Source organism: Megalops cyprinoides, chromosome 23, assembly GCF_013368585.1.
Source record: "Megalops cyprinoides isolate fMegCyp1 chromosome 23, fMegCyp1.pri, whole genome shotgun sequence".
Taxonomy (NCBI): domain Eukaryota; kingdom Metazoa; phylum Chordata; class Actinopteri; order Elopiformes; family Megalopidae; genus Megalops; species Megalops cyprinoides.
In genome coordinates, this window is record NC_050605.1 from 23,790,950 (window position 1) to 23,813,449 (window position 22,500).

At 49.4% G+C, this 22,500-nt stretch overlaps 2 protein-coding genes across 4 annotated transcripts in view; one reads left to right on the top strand and one right to left on the bottom strand.

The window, feature by feature from the left end:
• Nucleotides 1-863: 863 nt before the first annotated feature.
• On the bottom strand, nucleotides 864-10,657 carry pus7 (pseudouridine synthase 7). 3 transcript variants are annotated; one of them, XM_036517740.1, is made up of 18 exons: nucleotides 10,592-10,657; nucleotides 9,748-9,873; nucleotides 9,308-9,649; nucleotides 9,079-9,163; nucleotides 8,671-8,781; nucleotides 8,149-8,293; nucleotides 6,460-6,477; nucleotides 5,412-5,523; nucleotides 5,061-5,138; nucleotides 4,840-4,968; nucleotides 4,409-4,534; nucleotides 3,951-4,012; nucleotides 3,513-3,673; nucleotides 3,004-3,130; nucleotides 2,355-2,456; nucleotides 2,009-2,138; nucleotides 1,465-1,556; nucleotides 864-1,053 (listed from the first exon to the last, which is right to left on the bottom strand). In XM_036517740.1, exons 1-18 carry the CDS (start codon nucleotides 10,639-10,641, stop codon nucleotides 917-919), a joined length of 2,133 nt encoding a protein of 710 aa, XP_036373633.1. In that variant the 5' UTR covers nucleotides 10,642-10,657; the 3' UTR covers nucleotides 864-916. The 3 variants fall into 3 exon arrangements, with proteins under 3 accessions (XP_036373633.1, XP_036373635.1, XP_036373634.1); XM_036517742.1 differs by having other exon boundaries at nucleotides 9,748-9,894; nucleotides 10,592-10,636; XM_036517741.1 differs by lacking the exon at nucleotides 6,460-6,477.
• Nucleotides 10,658-11,681: 1,024 nt separating this feature from the next.
• Nucleotides 11,682-22,500, top strand: part of LOC118770206 (SRSF protein kinase 3-like) — a 51,367-nt gene continuing 40,548 nt past the window's right edge. Inside the window, 2 exon segments of the mRNA XM_036517739.1 lie at nucleotides 11,682-11,767; nucleotides 12,011-12,077. Coding sequence (XP_036373632.1) covers nucleotides 11,752-11,767; nucleotides 12,011-12,077 — 83 coding nt within the window. The 5' untranslated portion in view covers nucleotides 11,682-11,751.

Below are 22,500 nucleotides of genomic sequence, written 5' to 3' on the forward strand. Positions count from 1 at the left end.
ATTAGGCTATTAGCTTTGAGAAACTAGGCCTCAGAGTTACTGAATCAGAGTAAAGTAATTTATAACGTTAACTGCAAGTAGTAATCCCACAACCCCCCCCACCCCCCGAAAAAAATCACTCATATTTCTGATATGGTATTTTATTTCATGGTATTTTATGCCAGTCATACAGCAACAAAGCAACCTTAATGTACAGTTTAAAAATCCACTTTAACCATTCAGTTTACGTCCGCAGTGCAGCAAAGTGAGGAGTCCACCTGGCACAGAGAAGGCTTCAGGGGCATTGCAGTGGACCTTGCCACTGTGAGAAATCCTTAGCAGCACCTGGAGTCTGTGGAGACCCCCAAGTGTTGGTATAAAACTGAAACATTTCATTTGTTATAAAGTAACAAATACATTAGTAAAGCTTAAACCTATACAATAAAAATGATTTTCTAAAAAAGCAAATAAACAATGGAAAACACTTTAATGTTACAACAGTAGCTCTGACACCGAGCAAGAATTTCATGTTTGTGTGCCTTTGTACTCTATCACATCATCAAAAGGAATCAGTCGCTTGTGTACACCTACACCCTCCAGACAGTCTTAACTCTCCTCACAAACTCATTCTCTCTGACACGATCGCTCTGCCACTGTGCAGTACATCTGACAGCGCTGGTGTGTGTGTGTGTGTGTGTTTGTGTGTTTGTGTGTTTGTGTGTGTGTGTGTGTGTGTGTGTGTGTGTGTGTGTGTGTGTTTGTGTGTGTGTGTGTGTGTGCGTGTGTGTGCGTGTGTGTGTGTTTGTGTGTTTGTGTGTGTGTGTGTGTTTGTGTGTTTGTGTGTGTGTGTGTGTTTGTGTGTGTGTGTTTGTGTGTTTGTGTGTGTGTGTGTGTGTGTGTGTGTGTGTGTGTGCGTGTGTGTGTGTGTGCGCGCGTGTCAGTTCAGCCAGGTGGTGTTCAGCTGCGTCTGGTTCTTGATGCTGGTGTCCATCTTCAGCACCTCTCTGATGGCCATGGTGGCGTAGGTGGAGGATGGCAGGGAGAACTCCATCCTCAGAGCTCTGTACTTCCCCTCTGAGGGAAAAGGAGCGCCAATCAGCAGAGGTTTTACTGCTAGGTCAACTTTAAAAAGAGGAAGTACTACATGAAAAATGTAAAAATTTTAGAGAAATAAAATCACTGAAAGTAAAAAATATATGCAAATATATTATGCTTGTAAAACATTTCATGAGAATTTAAGAAAATCTAAGAAACAAAATCACAAACAAAAAACCTTTTTTACCTCCATAAGAGTCACATCTAAATATTTGGCTGCAAAACTCCTCCATTCACCTCACACACAGTTACCAATACTGCAAAACCAACACCCGGTCCGAAGCACAGAGGGGAAGAGAGGGAGGGAGAGGAGGAGGAGGAAGAGGAGAAGAGGAGACACAAGAGAGAAAGGAGGGATGAGGAGGAAGGCAGAGACAGGCTAAGACTGACCTTTGTTGAAGACCGGTGGCGGCTTGTCCTCCAGCTTCTCCAGGTCGGTGTGCACCAGCGAGATCCGGGGGTCGTCATAGTGAATCACCTCCCTGTGAGAGGGGCAGGGGCAAAGAGGGAGAGCTTTACTTCATTAAAAAAAAAACAAGGCAAACAGTTCAACACCATCTGAACTGACAGTGAGTTTTAACAATAAGCACAGATCCTGCGCTTCAGCAGAATTTCTTTCTGCAGGGTGTATCCCCAGTCAATGAAGGGAAGAATGTTAAATGACTAAATCTAATGTAATGTAATGAATGCGAAGTATTCTAAAACATGGCTTCCTGCAGGGTCAGCAGACAGGGCTTATTTCAGCAACAAACAGACTGGAAGACAAAGCATAAACTTCACTTGAAAATAATAAACTTTACATGAAAGTCAAGTTTAATTAGACAGATATAGACATTAGATCATTATGAAATAAAATCTGAAGTTGACCAGCTGTACAGTTGCACTGCATGTGGTGCTGTGGCCCGGTTCGTTGGCTCCTGTGGGAGGGACTCACCAGTTCACGTCCTGAGGGCGGATGATGATTTTTCGGTAGGCCCCGGCGAGGGAGTAGTCCCGTACCCTGTGTCTCATGTTGTCGATGTCCAGGTTATCCGCTTTCAGCATCTCCCTGTAGCCCTCACCCACTGCAACAGAAAGGCAGGACACACCGATCCCAAATGCACAGTCACACCCTGCGATCCGTCTCATCAGGGGGGAGAGAGGTACGCTGTCTAATCTGGGCCTATGAGTTAGTTACTCACCACAGTGTGTGGGGTAGATGCAGAGTTACTCACCACGGTGTGTGGGGTATATGCAGAGTTACTCACCACAGTGTGTGGGGTATATGCAGAGTTACTCACCATGGTGTGTGGGGTAGATGACATCGAACCCTGGAAGAGGCATCACCACATCGTGGATGGAGTGGTTCTCAGCATCAGCTTCAGACAGAACGTGTGCAGTACCTGCGGGAGGGTCAAGCCGAGCTGTAACCGTGGCTACTGCCACACCCTACATGTGTACACAATTTCACTACCATAGCAACTATCTCCCTCAGCCAAAGCTGTTTAGTAAGCAATAAACTGATGCTGGTAATCGTGCTCTCATAGACGTGGAAGACTCCACCCCACACTGCTCTCTCCAGCTCTCTGCACGGGGGTCAAGCAGAGTTGTAACCATGGTTACCATCTAATGTCTGTACACAATTACACTACTATGGTGACCATATCCCTCAATCTAAAACACAATTTTGTAAGCAATCGGCTGACAGTAGGAACCGTGCTGTCATGGACACGGATGTCTGCACACACAGTAACTGTGCTGCTCCCCCACTCACCTCCCCGAGTGCTCCCCCACTCACCTCCCCCAAGTGCTCCCCCCACTCACCTCCCCCGAGTGCTCCCCGACTCACCTCCCCCGAGTGCTCCCCGACTCACCTCCCCCGAGTGCTCCCCGACTCACCTCCCCCACTCACCTCGCCCACTCACCTCCCCCGAGTGCTCCCCCACTCACCTCCCCTGAGCACCAGGTCTCCCTGCACCGCCTTCAGGCCGAACGCCTCCACACGCCGGCTCACCATGCTGTTCCACACGTAGCTCTGGTAGCTGTGGATGTACATCAGCCGGTTGTTCCGGGGGATCTGCGTGAGGGCATGGGGGGAGAAGTTACCAGGCTGCCAAAGTCCCGCACCCTTACCTCCCTCCCGCACCCGGTTCACACTGGGGCTGCACGATATATCCCGCATCAGGTATGACTAAAGGGAAAACAATACGGGAAGAAACCTAATGCTGCATACCGGGGACAGCTGTTATTGCGCTAAAAATAGCTATTCGATATATCGCGACGGCTATATCGTGCAGCCCTATTTCACACGCAGCTCTCCTGTGGGTGGGGAACCCCTCACTACAGCGTCGCAGGGGAAAGCTGCCGTTAGCTTAGCTACAGCCCCGCCCACAGGCAGCGAGTGTTCGTACAGTCTGTGTGTGTGTGTGTGTGTGTGTGTGTGTGTGCGGCGCCCTCACCAGGCCGAACGCGGTGACGATGTTGTTCTTGCCATACTTGGACAGGCCGCGGAGCAGCTGGCCCTCCACGCAGCGCTTCACCGGAAGCTTCTTTAGCGCGGCCTCCGGGTCCTGGGAGAGAGCCCACTCCTCCCGGCAGCGAACCAGGTAGCCCTTCTCCGCTGGGGGGTGGAGAAAAGATCAGCCGGGCCAATAGCAGGGCAGGAGCGTGAGAGCAGCAGTGAGCCCGGTTAAAGAGCCTGGAGGATCCAATGCCACCCAACAGCCAGGACTGGTACTCAGACGTGTGCCGAGTCCAGGACACAGTACAAACAAAACTGACTGTCTGCTGTAACATTCAGATCCTGACACACAGAACGAGAGCAGGCAAAGGCACCCAACTCTCACACGCTCCGCTTGCAGAGGGTCTGAAGGGTTGCTACATGCTGTCAGCCCTACCTCCGGGACGAGGTTTCAGGATCAGATCCACCACTTCAGTCCAGTTATTCTGCAGGATGGCCCTGATCAACAGACAGGTACAGACAGAGTCAAACCCCTGACGTCTCACCCAAACACCACATCAGCACACGAATCAGGCTTCCTGCTGTGTTCCAGTCCAGTGTCTCAGTTCTGGAAATTCTCTGTGCTCTCCCTCATCTCTTTCTCTCCTCTTTCGAATTTCACGCTGTTACTATTGCTAACTCCTGGCCCCCTGGGAGACTTCCCTGAGGAACTGGATGTTCTCCTCAGCTCCTTCCCAGAGGATGGCACCCCCCTGATCCTACTGGGGGACGTCAACATTCACCAAGAGACCTCTCAAGCTTCCGGATTCCTTCCACTGCTCCAGCCCTTTGACTTAACCCTAATGCAGTTGCTTCCGACCCACAAGGCAGGCAAACCCACCACCTGTGGCTCACCTGCCGACCTGGTAGGTGGGCACGGCGGTCGTGCCAAAGCGCTGCATGCCGTAGTAGTTGATGAAGCCGGTGTCCCTGAGGGAGGTCATGGCCTGCTGCACCTGCTGCTCCGTACCTGAGATGTTCCTGCAGAGAGAAGCACATAGCGTGCCCGAGTGCTTACCGCCATCCTCCACCACCCTCTCACACTCACACACCCTCCCCCTTCCCTGTCCCCGTCACACAGCAACGTCAACGCAAAGAGGCAAGGCGCTAGTTTGAATATGGTTCCTCAGCAGATGCATTTCAGACATGATCTTTTAGCGGCGGTATCAGCTGGCTAAGTTTCCACAGTCGCGGCCGTCTGTCCCCTGAACCCAGCAGCTCTCTCTGCCCCCCTGATTCTGGCAGCCCTCTCTGACCCCTGAATCCGGCAGGTGCGGATCACTCACCTGAGGACCACAGTGAAATGGTTACCCTTCAGCTCCCCGAGTTTCAGAGGGTGCTTCCTGTAGGAGAAGTTTCCCAGTTTGAAGTTCATCAGGCACTTGTTGAGATGGGCCATCCTCTCAGCGCTGATCCTAAGGGGGTGAAAGGGTTCCCCACCAAAGTGGATGTCACACACAGCTCCACACACCCAGGCCATTACATTACTGCAGTCCAGCACACTCACTTGAGCACAGCGATTTCTTGCACTGTGATGGCTCTCTTGTCTTTTGTCCCCATATAGGAGAAGAGGTTGGGCCTCACCCTGTGGGTAACCAATCATACAAGCCCAGTGAATCAGAGTACGGCAAAGTAGGGAAACAATGGTACATCTTACAAGAACCTTCAATCAACTGATCCTGAGTGGTATGAGATCAGTCATGTACTATCTAAAAGAAGACATGTGTATGTGTTTTTTTCCTGCGTGTTTGTCTGTATCTTTGTGTGTTAGTGTGTTTGTGTGTATATGTATATATATGTGTGTGTTTGTGTGTGTATGTGTGTATAAGTACGTGTGCATGTAGGCACTCTGCAGGACCTGAGGAACTTGGACAGCACATTGATGGCGTCCATGGTGTCCTTGTTCTCCTTGTACAGCACACAGTGGCAGTAACTGCCCCGGGTCTTGGGCCAGGAGTGCTTCCTGGGGGCTTCCAGGGGAACAGACACAGAGGGAAGAGGAGAGATGAAGACCTAACGCAGGGGCTGACCTCCAAACGTCTTCACCAAACACACCCCCTGACCAAGCCCTAACCCCCCCGGTTACCAGGGTTACAGAGGTAATGTACAAGGCTGCCAACTTGAACACCAGAGACAGGGACTACTCTCCAAGCCACTCCCTCCTACTCTGATTGGCCATTCTCATCAGTGCCTGGTACGCTGCATGGAAAGCTCTGTATCTGAGCACTGGTCTGAGGTCACTGCTGCGATGGGACAAAGAGAGCCATTCAGAGTCACTAGTGCTTCACACACACAACCTACAACCAACGGGAAAAGCACACTCAGAAAACTGTCTTTCAAAAAGCCACTTTACGAGAAACCACCTGCAATATGCCTCTCGCAAAAAACCCCAACACTATTACAGCTTCCAGTAACCTGCCCGTAAGGATCAACCTCTTTGAGCACAAGAACTACCTTATCAAGGCCTGCTATTGCTCTCCCCCACTGGACAAAACCAGCTAACAAATGTACTCCACTGGCCTGCAAACTGTGGTTAACTGTGACCACGAATGACACATCAGTGAGGATGATCTTAGCCAATGCTTTACCCTGTACTGTGAGTGGATGGTCTGTATCTCCCCAACACATCCTCTCAACCCTCTGCTGACACAAACAAACCTCCACAAGTCAGATCACCTATCGGTGTCCCAATGCCAGCCCTGCGGAGGGTCGGAATGACAGGCTATGCAGTCAGAAAGAGAAACAGCGTGATAAAAAAGTGTGTTCACGTTTCAAAACAAAAAACAAACAACTGCTGACCGAAACCAACCTTGCCAAAAACCAAAAACCAAGGCCTCCTAGGAGGAACCCCCTCCCCGTCCCCCAGCGCCCCCCCTCTGGGAGCAGAGTGCAGGAGACATTCTTACCTGCTGCGGCTCTGACCACTGTCCACCCCGAGAAGAGCAAAAGGAGGACAAAAGAGTGTTACTGAGGAGCGTTGGCCGACCCGGCGAAAGAGCTGCAGGGGGGCTGGGCGGTCTGCATGCAGGGCAGGGGGGCGGAGGGGGTGGATGTTGTGCTCAAACATTTCTGTGCAGCAGCTGATTGAGGTAGGCCTGAGAGGGCGCTCTGTGCTCACCCTCTGTTTCTGGGACTCTCAGTTCTCCATCGTAGGGCTAAGCACTAAGGCCACTGAGCATCAGTACTGCTGTCCACACGCATGTGACTCTGGGCATCGACGTGGCTGTTTGCACACTGATATCACTCTGGGGCGTCAACACTGCTGCGTACTGCTGCTGTGTTCAGCACAAAACTGAACACGGAGCAGGACTCTGGGCTCCCAATAACACTGTGTGACTGCAGGGCAACAGAACCTGCAACCTGGGTCTTGAGTCTCACTGTTGCAGAATGGACTACAGGCAGCACAAGAAAACCACTGTTTGAACTGCTTCAAACCTGACCACTTAGCAAGCCTTCGTGGGACTCCCAGAGTGAATCTCTTTCCAAAGCACAAAGCACAAAGGTGATCAACTCAGCGTTTGGGGTAAGTCAAGATTGCAGTCAATGCAGGAATTCAATTTTTTATTCTACCTCCAGTCAATAATATTTGTCCAGAAGAGTTGTCATAACAAGTGCCTGGCGACATTAATCTCGAAAAACATCAGCTTCCTATTATAGCCTATGAAGGACTGTTGCAACAGACACCAGAGAAATCATGCCTGTGGTTGGGTCACATAAACACCTGCCTCAGCTAGCAAGACTTTGCAGTTCACCTGACGATTAAGGTGCTTTACAGAAAGGTTAAGATCCAGAGAGAATGAGGCTGGTTACCAGTGATGGAGGAAAATAAGAACGCTGATGGATCTAGTCTGGATCTTTCCCAGGACCATGCAAATGTGTCAGTCTCAGACATGCTCTGTACATGCAGTGGAGTGACCCCAGTTAACCCCAGATCCCCCAGAGAATCAGGTCCCATGCAGTGAGAGAGGAGGTTTAGTTTAACGATGACGAGAAAGAACATGCAACAAACATTTGGATTTCAACAATCACCTGAGCTGCCACATACACTGACACAACAGCAAACTGCCTGATCGTATCAAAGACACGTCGTGTCTAGATAATAAAGCTTAGCTGCGTGAATTCTTGGTCTTCACCTCCCATGAGACAATACAGTAAAGGTATGAAAAAAAAACCTAAAATCTAACATATTCACAAATGATAGACTTCTTAATATTAATTCACTAAGCGGGAAGAACAATCCAGTGTTGCAGATTGAGATTAGCCTTGTTGCACTCTGACTCACTTGTAGGTCGCTTTGCATAAAAGTGATAAAAGTGCCAAATGAATAACCGTAAACGTAAATGTGAACGTAATTTTTGTCTCAGTACTGTAGATCTGTGTGCATTGCGCCTTTCCCAATCGTTCCCCTTTCAACTGCATTAGACTTTGCTGCAGAAAAAGGCGTTTCTGAAGGAATATACTGTGCAAAGCAAATCCTGAGACTAAAACAGGGCTGGCAGAAGGCGTGCCATATGAGACCCCATATGTGTCTACACTGCAGTTCCTGGAGACTGTAAAGAGAGCCGCCCTGATCATTCCTCATCCTCCTCCGTTACCTGCCAGAGCCTTCTTCCCGGCCGCGTGATAGGCCACTATGAACTTGCGGCCCTCCCTCTCCTCGGTCTTGGTCTCCAGGCCGGGGAACAGGGTCTTCACAGCCTTGTGCAGAACAGTGCGTTTCTCTTTCGTATCCTCCAGCACCTGCCCAAACCACACACACACACACACACACACACACACACACACGTCAGGGCTGGAACTGGGGGCGGGTACCACAAAAATCAGCATAATCCTTTACTCAGAATGCAGCACTGCAAATGGGCTGTCGGACCAAGAGACAGGATCATGAGGCCTCAAAATCCTGACACTGGATGGACCTATCATGTGCCATTTGATTTTTCCTTTGACTGGTTTACGCCATCAGTGATTGTGAACACATGCAAGCCCCACCCATTTATGGGGGTTCATGAAACCTCACTCTACCATCCTGAGTGAGACCTGTAGAACTGACGTTACAGGAAATGACATCATACAAGCGCGCGTACATGGACGCACACGAGGACCTGACTGCGTCTCACCTCTATGGCCACGTTTCCCTCCTTGTTCTTGAACAGCTGCAGCTCCTCCAGCTGTTGCTTCTGCTCCTCAGTCAGGACCTGCGGTTCCTCTGGCTGAGCAGCAGGGAGCTCCTGCGGAAAAAACGCAGAGGCTGAAACCTCCATCACAGACCCCCAACCAGCCCTCCCAGAACTGCACTGCACGAACAGCTCAGCCTGAACCCCTCTGTCAGAAGGTGTCGCTGTGAGCTGCAGCAAGATGCATGATATTGTAAGCCATTTAAATCACCACGGATAGGCATTTATAAGTACCGCATAGAATAACGAGCCCGACTGTGTGACTCCCCTTGGTCTCCACTGTAATGGCAGCACTTTGTAATCCGACACACACACACACACACACACACACACACACCGCCCCCTTCTCACCTCTGCCTCCACTGGCACACTAAGGTCATCCAGATGCACTATCTTCCCGTCCTTGTTGATCTCGTGCACCACGAAGTCAGAATACCTGCCCGCAACATAGGCTAGAGTTAGAAATCTCTCTCTCTCTCTCTCTCTCTCACTATCTCTCACACGCACACGCACGCGCACGCACACTCACACGCACACATACACGCACACTCACACGCACACGCACACAGACTTGGCTCACCTCTCCTTCAGGATCCCAGAAAAGCCCTCGTGGTCGCTGACAAACTTCAGGATTCCCACGTCCTGTTCCGTCAGCCCGTGCTTCATCATGTCAGCGAAGGTCTCCCCCTCCGCCTCCGCCTCGGCCTCGCTCAGCTCCTCCGCCTCGCTCTCCTCCTCATTCTCATCCTCCTTATCGTCCTCTGGCTCCTGAGGTGTCTCCGGGACAGCGCCCCCATTTTTAAACACCGCCCCCTGCACTCGGGGTCTCTTGGCAACCTGGGCTGGCTCCTCCTCCAGGCAGGCCCTCTTCTCCCCCACTGGGATGGCCAGTGACAGTTTGGACTCCTCCATGGACCCCAGGCTGGGAGACAGGGCGAGAGCAGGAAGTAAAGGCTCTGAGATGAACACCTCATTCAGCAAGGGCAAACAGACAGAGAACGCTCCACCCCGGACACTTACAACCTGCAGCAGGACAGAGGTCGAGTCGGACCGTGCGCTGAGATGCTCCTCTGACCTCTTCTGTCTGTTATCAGGCTGCAGCGATTGCAGCAGCTCTGAGCTTTTCCAAGAAGATCCCTCACAGCTCTGAGGGGACAGAGGCCATTGCTGTTAGATGACAAACAACATATTTTGTACCTCTTCATTACAATGGGGGATGTCCCTGCATGTTTAAACCGCTACTTTGTAACTATTATCTACTTCTTCAGTATGGCCTGGAGGGCTGCACGTTCCCGAGTGCTTCAATGTAACTCCCCAACATCCAGCTCACAGCTTGAACTCGTACTGACACAAGCTAGCTTTTGTTTTCAGTAAATAACGAAGCCTGCGTGTAGCTGTTCTTGCTCATATTTCGACTGAGGTAACAGGAAGCACCGCTGTAACAGACATAGCACAGTAAGCTAAAGCATCACCACGACTGGCTATTTCAGTAAGTTTCACTGCAGGCGATTCATTATATACAGACATTTTGCTGTGCTTTTAGCCAAGACATGTCTAGCATGAGCCAACAAGGTAATGTTCACGATCGACCTTGATACAGCTAGGTAGAAGCTTGCTAGATCATTGTACTTGCTACATCTTTGCACATGCTGGCTTCCCAGTTATTCAGCTGATGCGCAAGCCAGATGGATCGCTTCCTAGCGACGCTGCTAGCTGCATGGTCAACATGTTAGCTGGACGCGTTTCCACAGCAGAGCGAAGATTTCTCGTCGCCCTGTGACTTCCACTTTACGACTGTGTTTAGTGAGCATGCATATTAACTGCCTATGATAAAGTGCCCTCATTTAGTGCATAACAGCGTTACCTTCTCCTTCCCAATGTACACAAAATCCTCTGCGCTTCACACGCCAGCATGCCCCAGGAAGCACGTGCGCGCGCCGCTCCGGAATCAGTAGCCGCGTCGTGCCCCCGCCCATCGCATCATGGCCCCGCCCACTGGCTGAGCTCATTGGCACAGCGGCATGCCAATCACAACACCACTTCTCAAGTGTGTATGTTTTCATCCTGTCGACCCACAGAGAAGACAAGAAAACGGAGCGATATTTTTGTTGGTAATTATAAAAAATACAGCATTTTTTTCATATAATATAATTTTGTTATTGTGGAATCAGCAACCAGAGGCACACAGATGTAAAACAAAGGACATCTGGCGCCCCCCAGTGGTGCAATCAGAAGCGCAGAACGGCTGTATTAAACATCGCCACACAAAATGCATCTATCCTCCGGCTCAACTCGCACATTGGACCAAGGGAGTACTATGCATAGCGAGAACAAGATATTACTTTTTATACACATATTACATGAGATAATTACAGGCGTTTAACCAAATAATAAAACATTATTTATTGTGGGCCCTTCTTACAAATATCTATAAACATGTCTGGCTGGGCGGTGAGCTGGGAAACAGGTGTAGGAATGTCCTACTGATAAGAAGGGTCAGCATGCCACCTTACACGGATGCTACCTTTTCAAATGTAACACATCTTTTTTCCCCATAAACCCAGAGATTTCCACCTTCACCACATAGGAAACAGGAAACAGATTATGACGCGTTATATGATTATGAATAGTGAATAGGATTTGGAGTAAGCAGTATAGGTGAAGATATTGCAGATTATCTGGATTATTTTCAAACTATATGCCTACTGCATTTCACCTCTCAGTAATGGAATGCAATTTTGCATTAAATGTACTATATTTACATTCAGCGACTACGGTGCAAACAGTTAATAGTTAATTAGCTATTATACATAAATTGACACTTACAACCTGTTCAGGTGAACCTGTGCGCGTGTGGCCAAATACGGTATCACGCCGCCGTGCCAACAGTGCGCGATCACGAGTCTACGCAAATGTGTCCTCTCTTGCGCGCCCCTTCAGACGGGTGAGGGAGCGCGCATCCTCCTGAGAGTGAGGGCTGAGCAAGAGAGAGCACGGCCGGGGACGGGGAAGGCGGATAACAACATGAGCTCCCGGAAAGGTTAGCAGACTCTCCTTTTGATATCTGCAAAGGCAGTTGTGTGACCCAGGTTTTCAATCAGGGGCCAGGAGGGTCCGGGGAAGTGATGCCTGACTGAGGTTATCTGTGTGCAGGGAAGTGCGATGCTTTCGTCCAGCGATGTGGCTGGCTAAGGTAGTTAGCTGGCTAACTGGTGTGTTGTTTTCTCTCTCTGTCTCTCTCGGCTCCTGCTTCTGCACATTAAAAAAACGATTTCCTCGGCAGTGATGGCCATCCAGGCCAGAAAGAGGAGGCCGAAAGGGAAAAAAGACAAAGCAGCCGTTCAGCGAAGGTAAGCCCTGCGTGGGACCGGGCAGACTGCGTGCGTGTTGCATTAATGCCTTTTAACCAGCCGCTCATGACGTCGGGCTGCAGCCCGCAAACAGAACGGCGCTGCCGCTGACAGTTGCGCAGCGGACGAACGGCAGTTGGAAAAGAGTCCCGTTTGGCCCACGGGCATGAGAAATAACGAGAGACGCGTCCGCGGGGGCAGGGGTGGCGCGGCTGGCACGGGGCCTGGCGCTGCGGTTCACACCCAGCTTTTCTCCGTGGGCAAACTGCGTGGAGTCGGAAGTTGCTATTGGCAACCTTCCGCGGCCCGCAGTTAAAGGACAGCGGTGTGCTGGAGCCGGTGGAGGCGCGCCGCTGTGTTTCGGGTGCACTGCTACGCGGAAGAGCGCGTCAGGCGGAGCGGGGATCCGTCGGAAACTTGCGGTTGCTGTTTTAACTGTGTGAAGCTGCGCGAGCCTGTGCTTTTCTGGGTGTTTGCAAATAAGCCTGACAGACGAGACCGATTTGGTGTGATCGCTGTTATGATGATGGAGGTATCGGCGTTACAATCAGAACTTCTGCATTTTGCAGCTGTGACTGTATGTGTGAGTGGCAGAATGCCGTGTGGCTGCTCGTGATGTAGGAGCCTGCCTCTGTATGCAACACGCAGGAGAGAGCGCACATTTTGGGGTGTGTGCGCATTTCGCCCTTCGTCTCGGGTGCAGTAGGCAGCGTATCGACGGCCTTAGTATTTCCTGTGGCGAGTGGGAGGGTATTTTGACTGAAGTGAGGAATCTCCAGGTGAAATTGTATTGGCCTGACGTCAGAGAAGCATCAGTTGAGTGAAACTATGGTGCTGCTTGCGCCACTGGAATATTCTGGAATGATCTATGGGAGTCAGGATTGACATGAACTTCAGATTTTATTTCCTAGTTATGCTCATGTCTGTTTTACCCCAGTAAGAAGTGTGTTGCTGGGCAAATCAAGGGGTGTTATTTCTTTAGGTGATATGCATGGGTGTTATGCTGTTTGTGTGGATCTTCAGCTGGGTGGTTCAGCGTGAGAACAGGGTCGGTCACAGGCTGGTGCGTCATCATGTAGGGTGTTACAGGTTTCAGCCGAGCATACTGCATCTGACAGCCCCTCAAATGACAGGACAGGAACCTCAGCATTCCTGCATCTGAAGACATAAAGACACTGCGAGGCACAACCGTCACACTCTGAATAACTACACAGCGAAATCACTGCTGTTAATTCAACACAGAGTGTTAAATGAATTATGGCAAGTATATTTTAATGCTCTGAGTTGATGTAACGCTGAAGTTTAATTTTCCTAAGGAACAGCAAAATGGAGATCACTGGCCGTGCAAAACACTGGTTTAATCAGCTGTACTGTGCTACCAAACCGTAGCAATTTGGCAAATGGAGCTGATGTGTAGGTTTGTTATTGTCTGTGTGTGGTAATTGGCACCATCGTTTATCAAGCCCTGTCAGTCAGTGCCCCTCGCTTAATTAAATCAGATACAGCTCACCACCGAGTCCCTGGATCCGTTCCGCCCCACATCACAATCACGGAGATGGATAGCCCATCATCACGGTGATGGTATCACTGAGACTCACTTCCCTGTGCTGTTTCTTAAGGGAGGCTTGCAGTGCTGTGCCTCCACCAGCCAGCGATGCAGGCGAGTCCCACTCTGTGTGTGACCGTGGAAACACAATGGCGAATCACAGAGAAATGGCACGTGGGGGCCTTTCCTCTTGTCTTCTTGCTTATACCACAGAAATGAAGCCCAGTTACAAACAAGGAGGCTCTTTTCCCAGGGGAAATATCAGAAGGATGTGTCAGTCTGTAACGAAGAATTTGGTTTTGACTCAGGCCCAGATTCAGTGTAAAAGTAGCTAAAAACAAGGCTTCGTCCTTAGCTTTGAGATGGAAAAGAAAGAGAGTGTTATTCATTTATTCAATATCCTTTATAGTCACTGTCGGTGATTTATGTTGACTGTCGAACCTCATAATGCAGTTTAAGAAAAGAAACAATGTGATATTCTTACATCTGATTGAACTAAATTGTAGTTAAATTGATTTTCAGGGTGAGATCCAGTCCCAGCTTTTGAATGCTTTTTCGTTACTATCTTTGAATGGTTTTTGCTCCTTTTGCACGCACTGTTGGAAAGGCTAATGACAGTAGGCTTGTCTCTTCACACGTCCTCTGGGCTTGTGCAGCACACACTCGCACCTGTTCTCACACTTCGCCTCTGTCAGCATCCCGTGGCGCGTCACAGCAGGGCACACACCGATTGGAGGATCCCCACTGACATCACCAAGTGACTTTGCAGGAGCCTCGCATATGAGTACGGGGTGCTGGACCAGAGAGACAAGGGAACCCCGTTGACACTGGCCCTGCACCTGTTTGGGGGAGTACTGGTACTGCATACATATCACCCACTTATGAAGCTGGGTATTCACTGAAGCAGCTCGGGTGGAGTACCTTGATCAGCTGCTCAGTAGCAATGCCCTGATCTGGGATGTGACCCAGCAACCTGTAGGGTAGAACACCTTCCCTTTGGCACTGTGCCACACTGCTGTTGGGGGCTGGTTTTATGGTTTGAGTGCACCGGCACGTGGTGTTCCGGACAGGGCGCTGTGGTGGTCCCTGTGCGCTCCGCCTCAGTGTGGGTGTGTGCTCTCCTGATCTGACCCTTGCTGGCCGACATGCCGGGCGCTGTGTGTTATTGATTCACTTTAGCTTTTCCCTGTAGTTTAGCTCTGCGAGGAGGCCTGACTCGGGACATGTTATCGGCTCTGATGGTGTTTGCCTGGGTGTAGGGCTGCCGTGTCACGGCGGGTTGTAAAGGGTTAAGTCCCACTGGCTTATGAACATACATGACATTCTTTCCGCTTGACCATATACAGTGGCTCCAGAAAGTGCTCACACCCCTTCACTTTTTGCACCCTTTGTTGCGTTTATAGACTTAATCTAAAATGGATTAAATGTGTTCTTTTGGCCATCAGTCTACCCACAATAACCCATAATGACAAAGCACAAACACCTTTTTAGGAATGTTTTGCAAATTTAATAAAAATCAAAAACTGAAATGTCTCATTTTCATAAGTATTCAGAGGCATAAAACGACAGAGTGTGCGGAAAGGGAAGGGGTGTGACTTCTGAAGCGGCCATATGAGCCGCGTGCGGAGGATAGAGGGCGTGAGCTGCGTGGAGCGTGCAGGGGTTTGCTTTAGCAGATAGATGGAATGTCCCTCTAAAACATGCCGCACTCACTCCTCTGCCAGCTCAAGGGGGCAGGGTTTGTCCTATGAAACGTGTCTTATTTATTATTTAATATGCTGAATGACTGACAGCAGCTCCCTGAGGGTTGGCCATGATCACACGCAGCTCTGGGAAAATGTAAGCCTTTCGTAAACACACAGGACGTCGGCTTGCTTTGTTTAGGCTTCTGTTGCTGAGTCACGAAAGGAGTGGAAGTTTGCTGGTTTGCTTTTGCCAACGGCTGCCTCAGTGGCTTTTACTAGCATGATGACATCGTTGTTTTGAAAGTCTTATTTGCTCTTTTTGCATTTTTGTTTTGTGCATCAGTCAAACAGCCCTGAATGGAATCCTGACTGGGAGAGTGTGTCTCTTCAGACTGATTAATTGGTAGAGTAACTATCTCAGCCATAGAGTCATTCAGCAGGCGACATGGCGAACAGCTCAATGCAGAGGCTGTAGTGTTAAGTCCATCATACAAACATCGTAATGTGTACGGCGTTACCAAAAACCATTACCAAAGCTGTTTTCATGTATAGCACTGTGCTGGGAGGATAAAGGCGGCCCTGAGGCCTTGGGTTAAATGAGGCTGGGCCGTGCATTCTGTTCACAGAACCCACTAGAGTTTCAGTAGCTGTCAGTACTGGCTTAACCCACCAGGACCTGCGACACAGTCTTTTCCACACGATGTGTGTGCGTACGTGACCTGTCCATCTACAGCACAGTGTCACAGACACCCCTCCTGTGGGCTGTGTGCAGTAACCAGGGCAACAGTAACGCCCATGTTTAAATCTGCTCACATCACCAGCTGGTCCAGTTCAGGCCAGAGGAAGGGATCAGGTTGCTGTTTAAACCACAGCTCTTTATTCATTTTGCGTTTTGCTCCTGTGAAGCATGTGTGCTGTTAGCACCAGCTGACTGTTACATTACCTTATATCACATTATTGGCATTTAGCAGGCGCTCTCATCCAGAGTGATTTACAAAGATTACAGTTTTCATCCATTTATTCAGCTGGGTATATACTGAGGCAAGTGTGAGTTAATTTCTTTGCCCAAGGGAATAACAGCAGTGTACCAGCAGGAAACAGAACCAGCAACCTCTCGGTTACAAACCCTGCACTTACCACTGCAGCAGGAACCAGCAACCTCTCGGTTACAAACCCTGCACTTACCACTGCAGCATACTGCTGCCACAAGACTATTCTGTGAGGGTTGCATTTACAAGCTTGTAACGTGCTGTCTGTTCCTGTTTGGAGTAACGGGTGAAAGGTGGTTGCTGTTTCCTCATCTTCCTCTGCTGTTGCCAAGACAAGCCAAACCTGTGTGACCACTCTTTCCAGCACTTTCTCTCGCAGACTTGGCTGGAGCAGCAGATTTCCCGTCCTCTGAGTGCCTTCATTGATCGGACAGTGCCACTCGCATTCACTCAGAGTAGGGATTCAAGAGTCTTTCTCTCTCTTTCCCCTCTCGCTCGCCTCTTTTTCTCTCTCTCGTGCTCTCTCCCTCTCTCTCTCCCGCCCTCTGTAAAATACAATCTCAAACGCTTTATTGGCATGACTGTTCCAATAATAACCGTAGGGCCAAGGAAGTCAGTATAACATGCAGCAATGATTGAAACACAGGAACTCATTTATACTCTTTTTTAAAAATACAATAACAGTTACTTGGACACAGGCTGGAGATTGGTCAGCCCCGTCCCTGCAACTACGGCATGCTGACATAAATTGTGCAGCAAATTTTGCTGTCCACTGTTCTCCAAAAATGATGGTCAACTTTTCTGCGCCATCGAATTCTGTAAAATTTGGAATGATTCTCCTAAAATTTTCAAAGTCATGTGTCTTTGAATTTTTCAAATTTAAGGAGAAAGTGCATCTCAGTCTCGAGCTCATGGGTCGTACAGTGACCAGACTCTCTCTCCCCTTCTCTCTGGATGATACTACTACTGTATTTTTCTTGCAGAAGAATAAATGACATTGGTGTCATACTGACCTTAATGGGCTAATGCCTTTGTCTCTTTCCCTCCTTCCCTCTCTCCCTCTCTCCCTCTCTCCCTCTCTCTCTCTCTCTATCTCTCTCTCTCTCTCTATCTCCCTTCTTCTCTCTTTCCCTCTCTCTTTGAATGCAGAAGGAATTGGTAGCAGCAGGACTGGTTTTGCGTACTGGCAGCGGAAGGGCACTGTGGTCTGGGTGTCAGCCGTGTGGGGAGAGGGAGGGTCCCTGATGATGAAGAGCTCGTTTTAAACCTCTGATCCTTGGAGGAGGAGGGAGTTTTAATCCTCACTCTGCTTCCTGGGTTTTTGGTCTCATTTGTATTTTCATTTGTTTTTAATTCTGTCTATTTTTGACAAGGGAATGACTGTGGGATGGGGTTAATTTGCAAACATATCTGTCTGGTGTTTTTTAAGAGGACAAAGGATGTGAATGGTTTTATATATACATTTTCTTTTTGCTAGTAAAATATGTCAATAAAAGTGAGTTAAAATTCAAATTCTCTCAAATTTTTCTCTCTCTCCATTCCTGGAAGCTGTGCCCTGAAAGCTAGGAGGGGGAGCAGGGAGGTTTCTGTGTGTCAGTCTTAGCTCTCTCTGTTCGAACCGCGGCACAGACGAGCCCCTGGGTGGAGGAGAACTGTTCTGCATGAGGCTGGGGGAATGGTTGCATCTGATTGGTTATTAAAAGCAGCAGTAGATCCCAGGCCTTATGACAATGAGGAACACATACTGTGAAAGATGTGAAAGATTCTCTCACAGATCCCGATGCCAGTAAAGCCCCGCTAACAGCCTCATCAGAGAGCCGAGACGGTAGATTATGGGTGATCCAAATGAATGAAAGCGTGCATAGCGAGTGCTTTGATATTTTACATCAAAGCATTCGGCCGACATATTTCACCCACATGAAGGACTGGTTGCCTAATGCGCTCTCCCTACAGTGGCCTGGTTTAACCCATATCAATCCATCCTAAGCCGAAAGGATTTTTCAGAGATCTTTTTTTAAACTGGTCGTGTACGAATGCTCTCCTGTCTCATCACAGATGTTTACAGATGCCCTACAGATTTGCAGCTTTGGAGGATCTGACCGCCCCCCCACCCCACCCCCACCCCCACCCCAAAGGGGCCCACCCCCTCACTGCTGTCTGTCACAGCTGGGTGTGGCTTCGGCTGATGTGAATTATCTGTGCATGTAGGTCTTTGTGCTTGCACAAAATGTTTGTGTGTGTGTGCATGCGTGTGCGTGCATGTGCGAGTGTGTGTGTATATGCGTGTGCACGCACTTGTTTGTGAGTGTGTGCGTTTGTGTGTGTTTGTGTGTGTGTGTGCCCACACATGTGCCAGTGTGAGGTAATCACTGTTGTCGCAGCTGAACAGATTTTAGGATTAACTGGGTAAGGGCTGCTTGCCACTCATTCGGCTCTCCCTCCCTCCCTCCCTCCCTCTCCTGTTGTCTCTCTCTCTCTCTCTCTCTCTCTCTCTCTCTGAGCCTCCCTCTGTCTTTCTCTTTCTTTCTTTTTCTCTCTCTGTGTCTCTCTCTCTTTGACCACAGAACTTCCTCTGCAGGTCATGGGGGAAAGGGGGCGTGCCAGCACGTACCTGCCTGTGTGTGTGTGTGTGTGTGTGTGTGTGTGTGTGTGTGTGTGTGCGCATACGCGGGTGCATGTGTGTGTGTGCGCGTGTGCGTGTGTGTGTGTGTGTGTGTGCGTGTGTGTGTATCTGTGTGTGTGTGTGCATGTGTGTGTGTGTGTGTGTGTGTATCTGTGTGTGTGTGTGTGTATCTGTGTGTGTGCGTGTGTGTGTATCTGTGTGTGTGCGTGTGTGTGTATCTGTGTGTGTGCGTGTGTGTGTGTGCGTGTGTGTGTGTGTGTGTGTGTGCGCATGTGTGTGCGCATGTGTGTGCGCATGTGTGTGTGCGCATGTGTGTGTGCGCATGTGTGTGTGCGCGTGTGTGTGCGCGCGTGTGTGTGTGTGTGTGTGTGTGTGTGTGTGTGTGTGTATCTGTGTGTGGGAATGAACGGTTGGGAGGGGGTGTATGTACAGTAGCTGCAGTGCATGTGTGGTACAGGGTGACCTGGATCAGGGCATCTGCCACCCTTCTGTGCAGGAGTGGAGCTGACAGGAGGGGGTGGCCTGGTCTGAGCTGGTCAGGAGGGGGTGGCCTGGTCTGAGCTGGTCAGGAGGGGGTGGCCTGGTCTGAGCTGACAGGAGGGGGTGGCCTGGTCTGAGCTGGTCAGGAGGGGGTGGCCTGGTCTGAGCTGGTCAGGGTGGGGTCAGGCAGGGGTCAGAGTAATCCCGCCGCTCCGCCTGGCTCAGCCCTGCCTGGCTCGGCCCTGCCTGGCTCGGCCCCTCTCCTGGGCAGCTGTGTCTCTGTGGCTGTCCCCGGCTCGCGGATCTGTTTGTGCATCGGGACAGTGCCTGCTGGGTGCCATTATGTCAATAACTGTGACCTGCTGCAAATGAGAGAACACAGTCTCTGCGTAAATACAGGCTCATGTTACCCGTGTTTGCTCTGAGTTTCCCTGAGAGCTGATAATAGGAGTAACACGATACATTCCTACAAGGTAAACGGGCAGGTCAACATGTAGCTGCTCTTCTGCTATTTCTGCTATTCATATAGTGAAAGCGCTCTGATATGGGCATGTGTATAAAGTGTATAAGGTATGGATGTGCTCCTTCTGGTCTGTGTTTGAGGAGTTAGGTGTTGGTGTGTATCAGTGTGCCAGTACCTCTGTACCCCTGACTCCTATCTCCTTCATAGCCAGGGACAGTACCCACAGACAGCATAGTGCAAGACCCAAGCACACTCACTCACTCACTCACTCACACACACACACACTCACACACACACACACACACACACACACACACACACACACACACACACACACACACACACACACACACACACACACACACACCTGCTGTTCCACCAAAGCTGTGCTGCTGGATCTCTCTCCTATTATGAATTCCTGGGGCGCTATTTACAGAATGATTAAAGAGGACATTATCAGCACCACAGCTCATGGGTTATATCCTAAAAACAGTGGGAGATGTCCCATCCTAACCTACACCCTCTATCGCCACAGTCCTGTCTGCAATACACTCAGACTGCAGACCATCAGTTATGCTTTATCATCAGATTAGATAACACCGCTTGGTTATGCCACTGGTGTCTGATATCACTGCATGATTGAGCAGTGATCAGGTAAGCTGTGTGTCTCCCGGCAGTCAGGGTGACTGGAGTTTAAACAGGCCTGTTTCTGCAAACTGCTCAGCTCATTAAACAGCCTCCCTGAGGGAACAAGAGCTACATAGCTCAGATTTACACCACTGTGTGGCAGCGTATATATATAATATATATAATGTATGTATACACACACACACATATACACATATACGTGCGCGCACACACACACACATATACACGTATACACTCACACATACAATCACACACACATACACATATACACAGTCATACACACACAGATGCATACAGTTGTATGGAAAGGTGTGGGCATCCCTGGCCAAATTACATATTTTGTTGATTTTTGAAGTGAAAAGTAGTAAACACAACCTCTGCAGCAAGAACAACATTTTCTGCAAATGGTAATGCACTGTTACTATTGATTTCATCAACGTAAAAATGAGGGAAAAAATGCTCTCAGACATATACACATATACACACATAAACTCACACATACACACACATACACACTTGCACATAAACACATATATGTGCACATACACCTACACACTCACACATAGACACATATAGACATTAAATTCTTTTAGCAGATGCTCCTATCCAGTGCAATTCCAAACACAGAAAAATAGAAGTGGGTCCAAGTTGAATGAGTTACAGTGTGAGACCAGGCTAACACTCCCAGACCGGTGAGTGTGAGCACAACACTATTCAAGCCCTACCACAAGTTAACTTGTACAACCTGGCTAGACAAGAGAAGCCAAGTATACTACCATACATCAGTTACTAGATCACAGAATCCAAATGCATTGTGATACTACAGTCTGTGTGGGAAGATGGCCAGTGATTCCGCTGTCCTGACTCCTCTGGGGAGTTCATTCCACCACTGAGGAACCAGTACAGACAGGCATTGTGTCTCAGAGGAGCAGCCCCGTCAGGACATATACACACTTATATACTCATTACACACTCATACATATACGCACACACACATGTAAACACTCATACGTACACTCATGTACTCACACACACACACACACACACACACACACTCACTCATACACTCATATACTCATTGGCTCTGCCACAGGGCAGGATCTGTGACTGACAGGGGCATGTAGGAGCCGTTTACTGCATCAGTGTGGACACTCGCATGTCTGCTGTGCTGTGTGATGGATCCCAGCATCACACTCCTCCAGGGCTCATTACAGTAAGGTTTCATTTAGCAGGAGCAGAAAGCTGTAATTGCAGCGTAGCTCAGCTCATTAGAGCTCACAGGCACTACAGCTGCTGAATAAGAGCCTAATGGAGATTGTATTGGATGAAGTCTGCACATTGTACCTCCTGACCAGTTAATTGCTTCCACGCACTGGGTACTGAAATCAAATAGACCGACGTCCTATTGAAAAGTACAGAGTGTTCACTTGCAGCCCACGCTGAATGCGGAGTTCTCCAGCACGGCACCAGAGGGCGCTTCTGAGCTTTGTGCGTGGCTGTGCAATGAGGTGGTACAGCCTTTTATTTTCATCAGATTACAAGATGTGGTTTCCTGAGACCTATGAATATGATAACCATTGTATTTGTTTGTTTGATCATGTCTGGTGTGCATTGCACATCTAACGTGGCTATATTTTGTGTGTGTGTGTGTGTGTGTGTGTGTGTGTGTGTGTAACTCTCCCCTCTCCTGTCTCAGTCACACAGTACAGTAGGTATGTACAGTGGTATTGTGTTATTTCTTGCTGAGGAAAGCAAAGCTCTCCCGCCCCCCTCTGTATCTCACTCCTCCCCTCTCATTTCACTCCCTCATTCTTGCCTTCTTTAATGCCTCTGTACCTCTCTTCTCCTCCTCTCTGTCTCTCTCTCCTCCTCTTCTCTGTCTCTTTCTTTTCCTCCTCTCTGTCTCTCTCTCCTCCTCCTCTCTGTCTCTCTCTCATCCTCCTCTCTGTCTCTCTCTTCTCCTCCTCTCTGTCTCTCTGTCTCTCTCTC

Coding starts and splice junctions, on each gene's coding strand:
- pus7 (XM_036517740.1), bottom strand. CDS start 10,641: ATGCTGGCGTGTGAAGCGCAGAGGATTTTGTGTACATTGGGAAGGAGA. Junction 4,535..4,839: donor CATTTCACTGTGGTCCTCAG/GTGAGTGATCCG, acceptor TTCTCTCTGCAG/GAACATCTCAGGTACGGAGC. Junction 1,054..1,464: donor GCCACCGGTCTTCAACAAAG/GTCAGTCTTAGC, acceptor CTTTTCCCTCAG/AGGGGAAGTACAGAGCTCTG.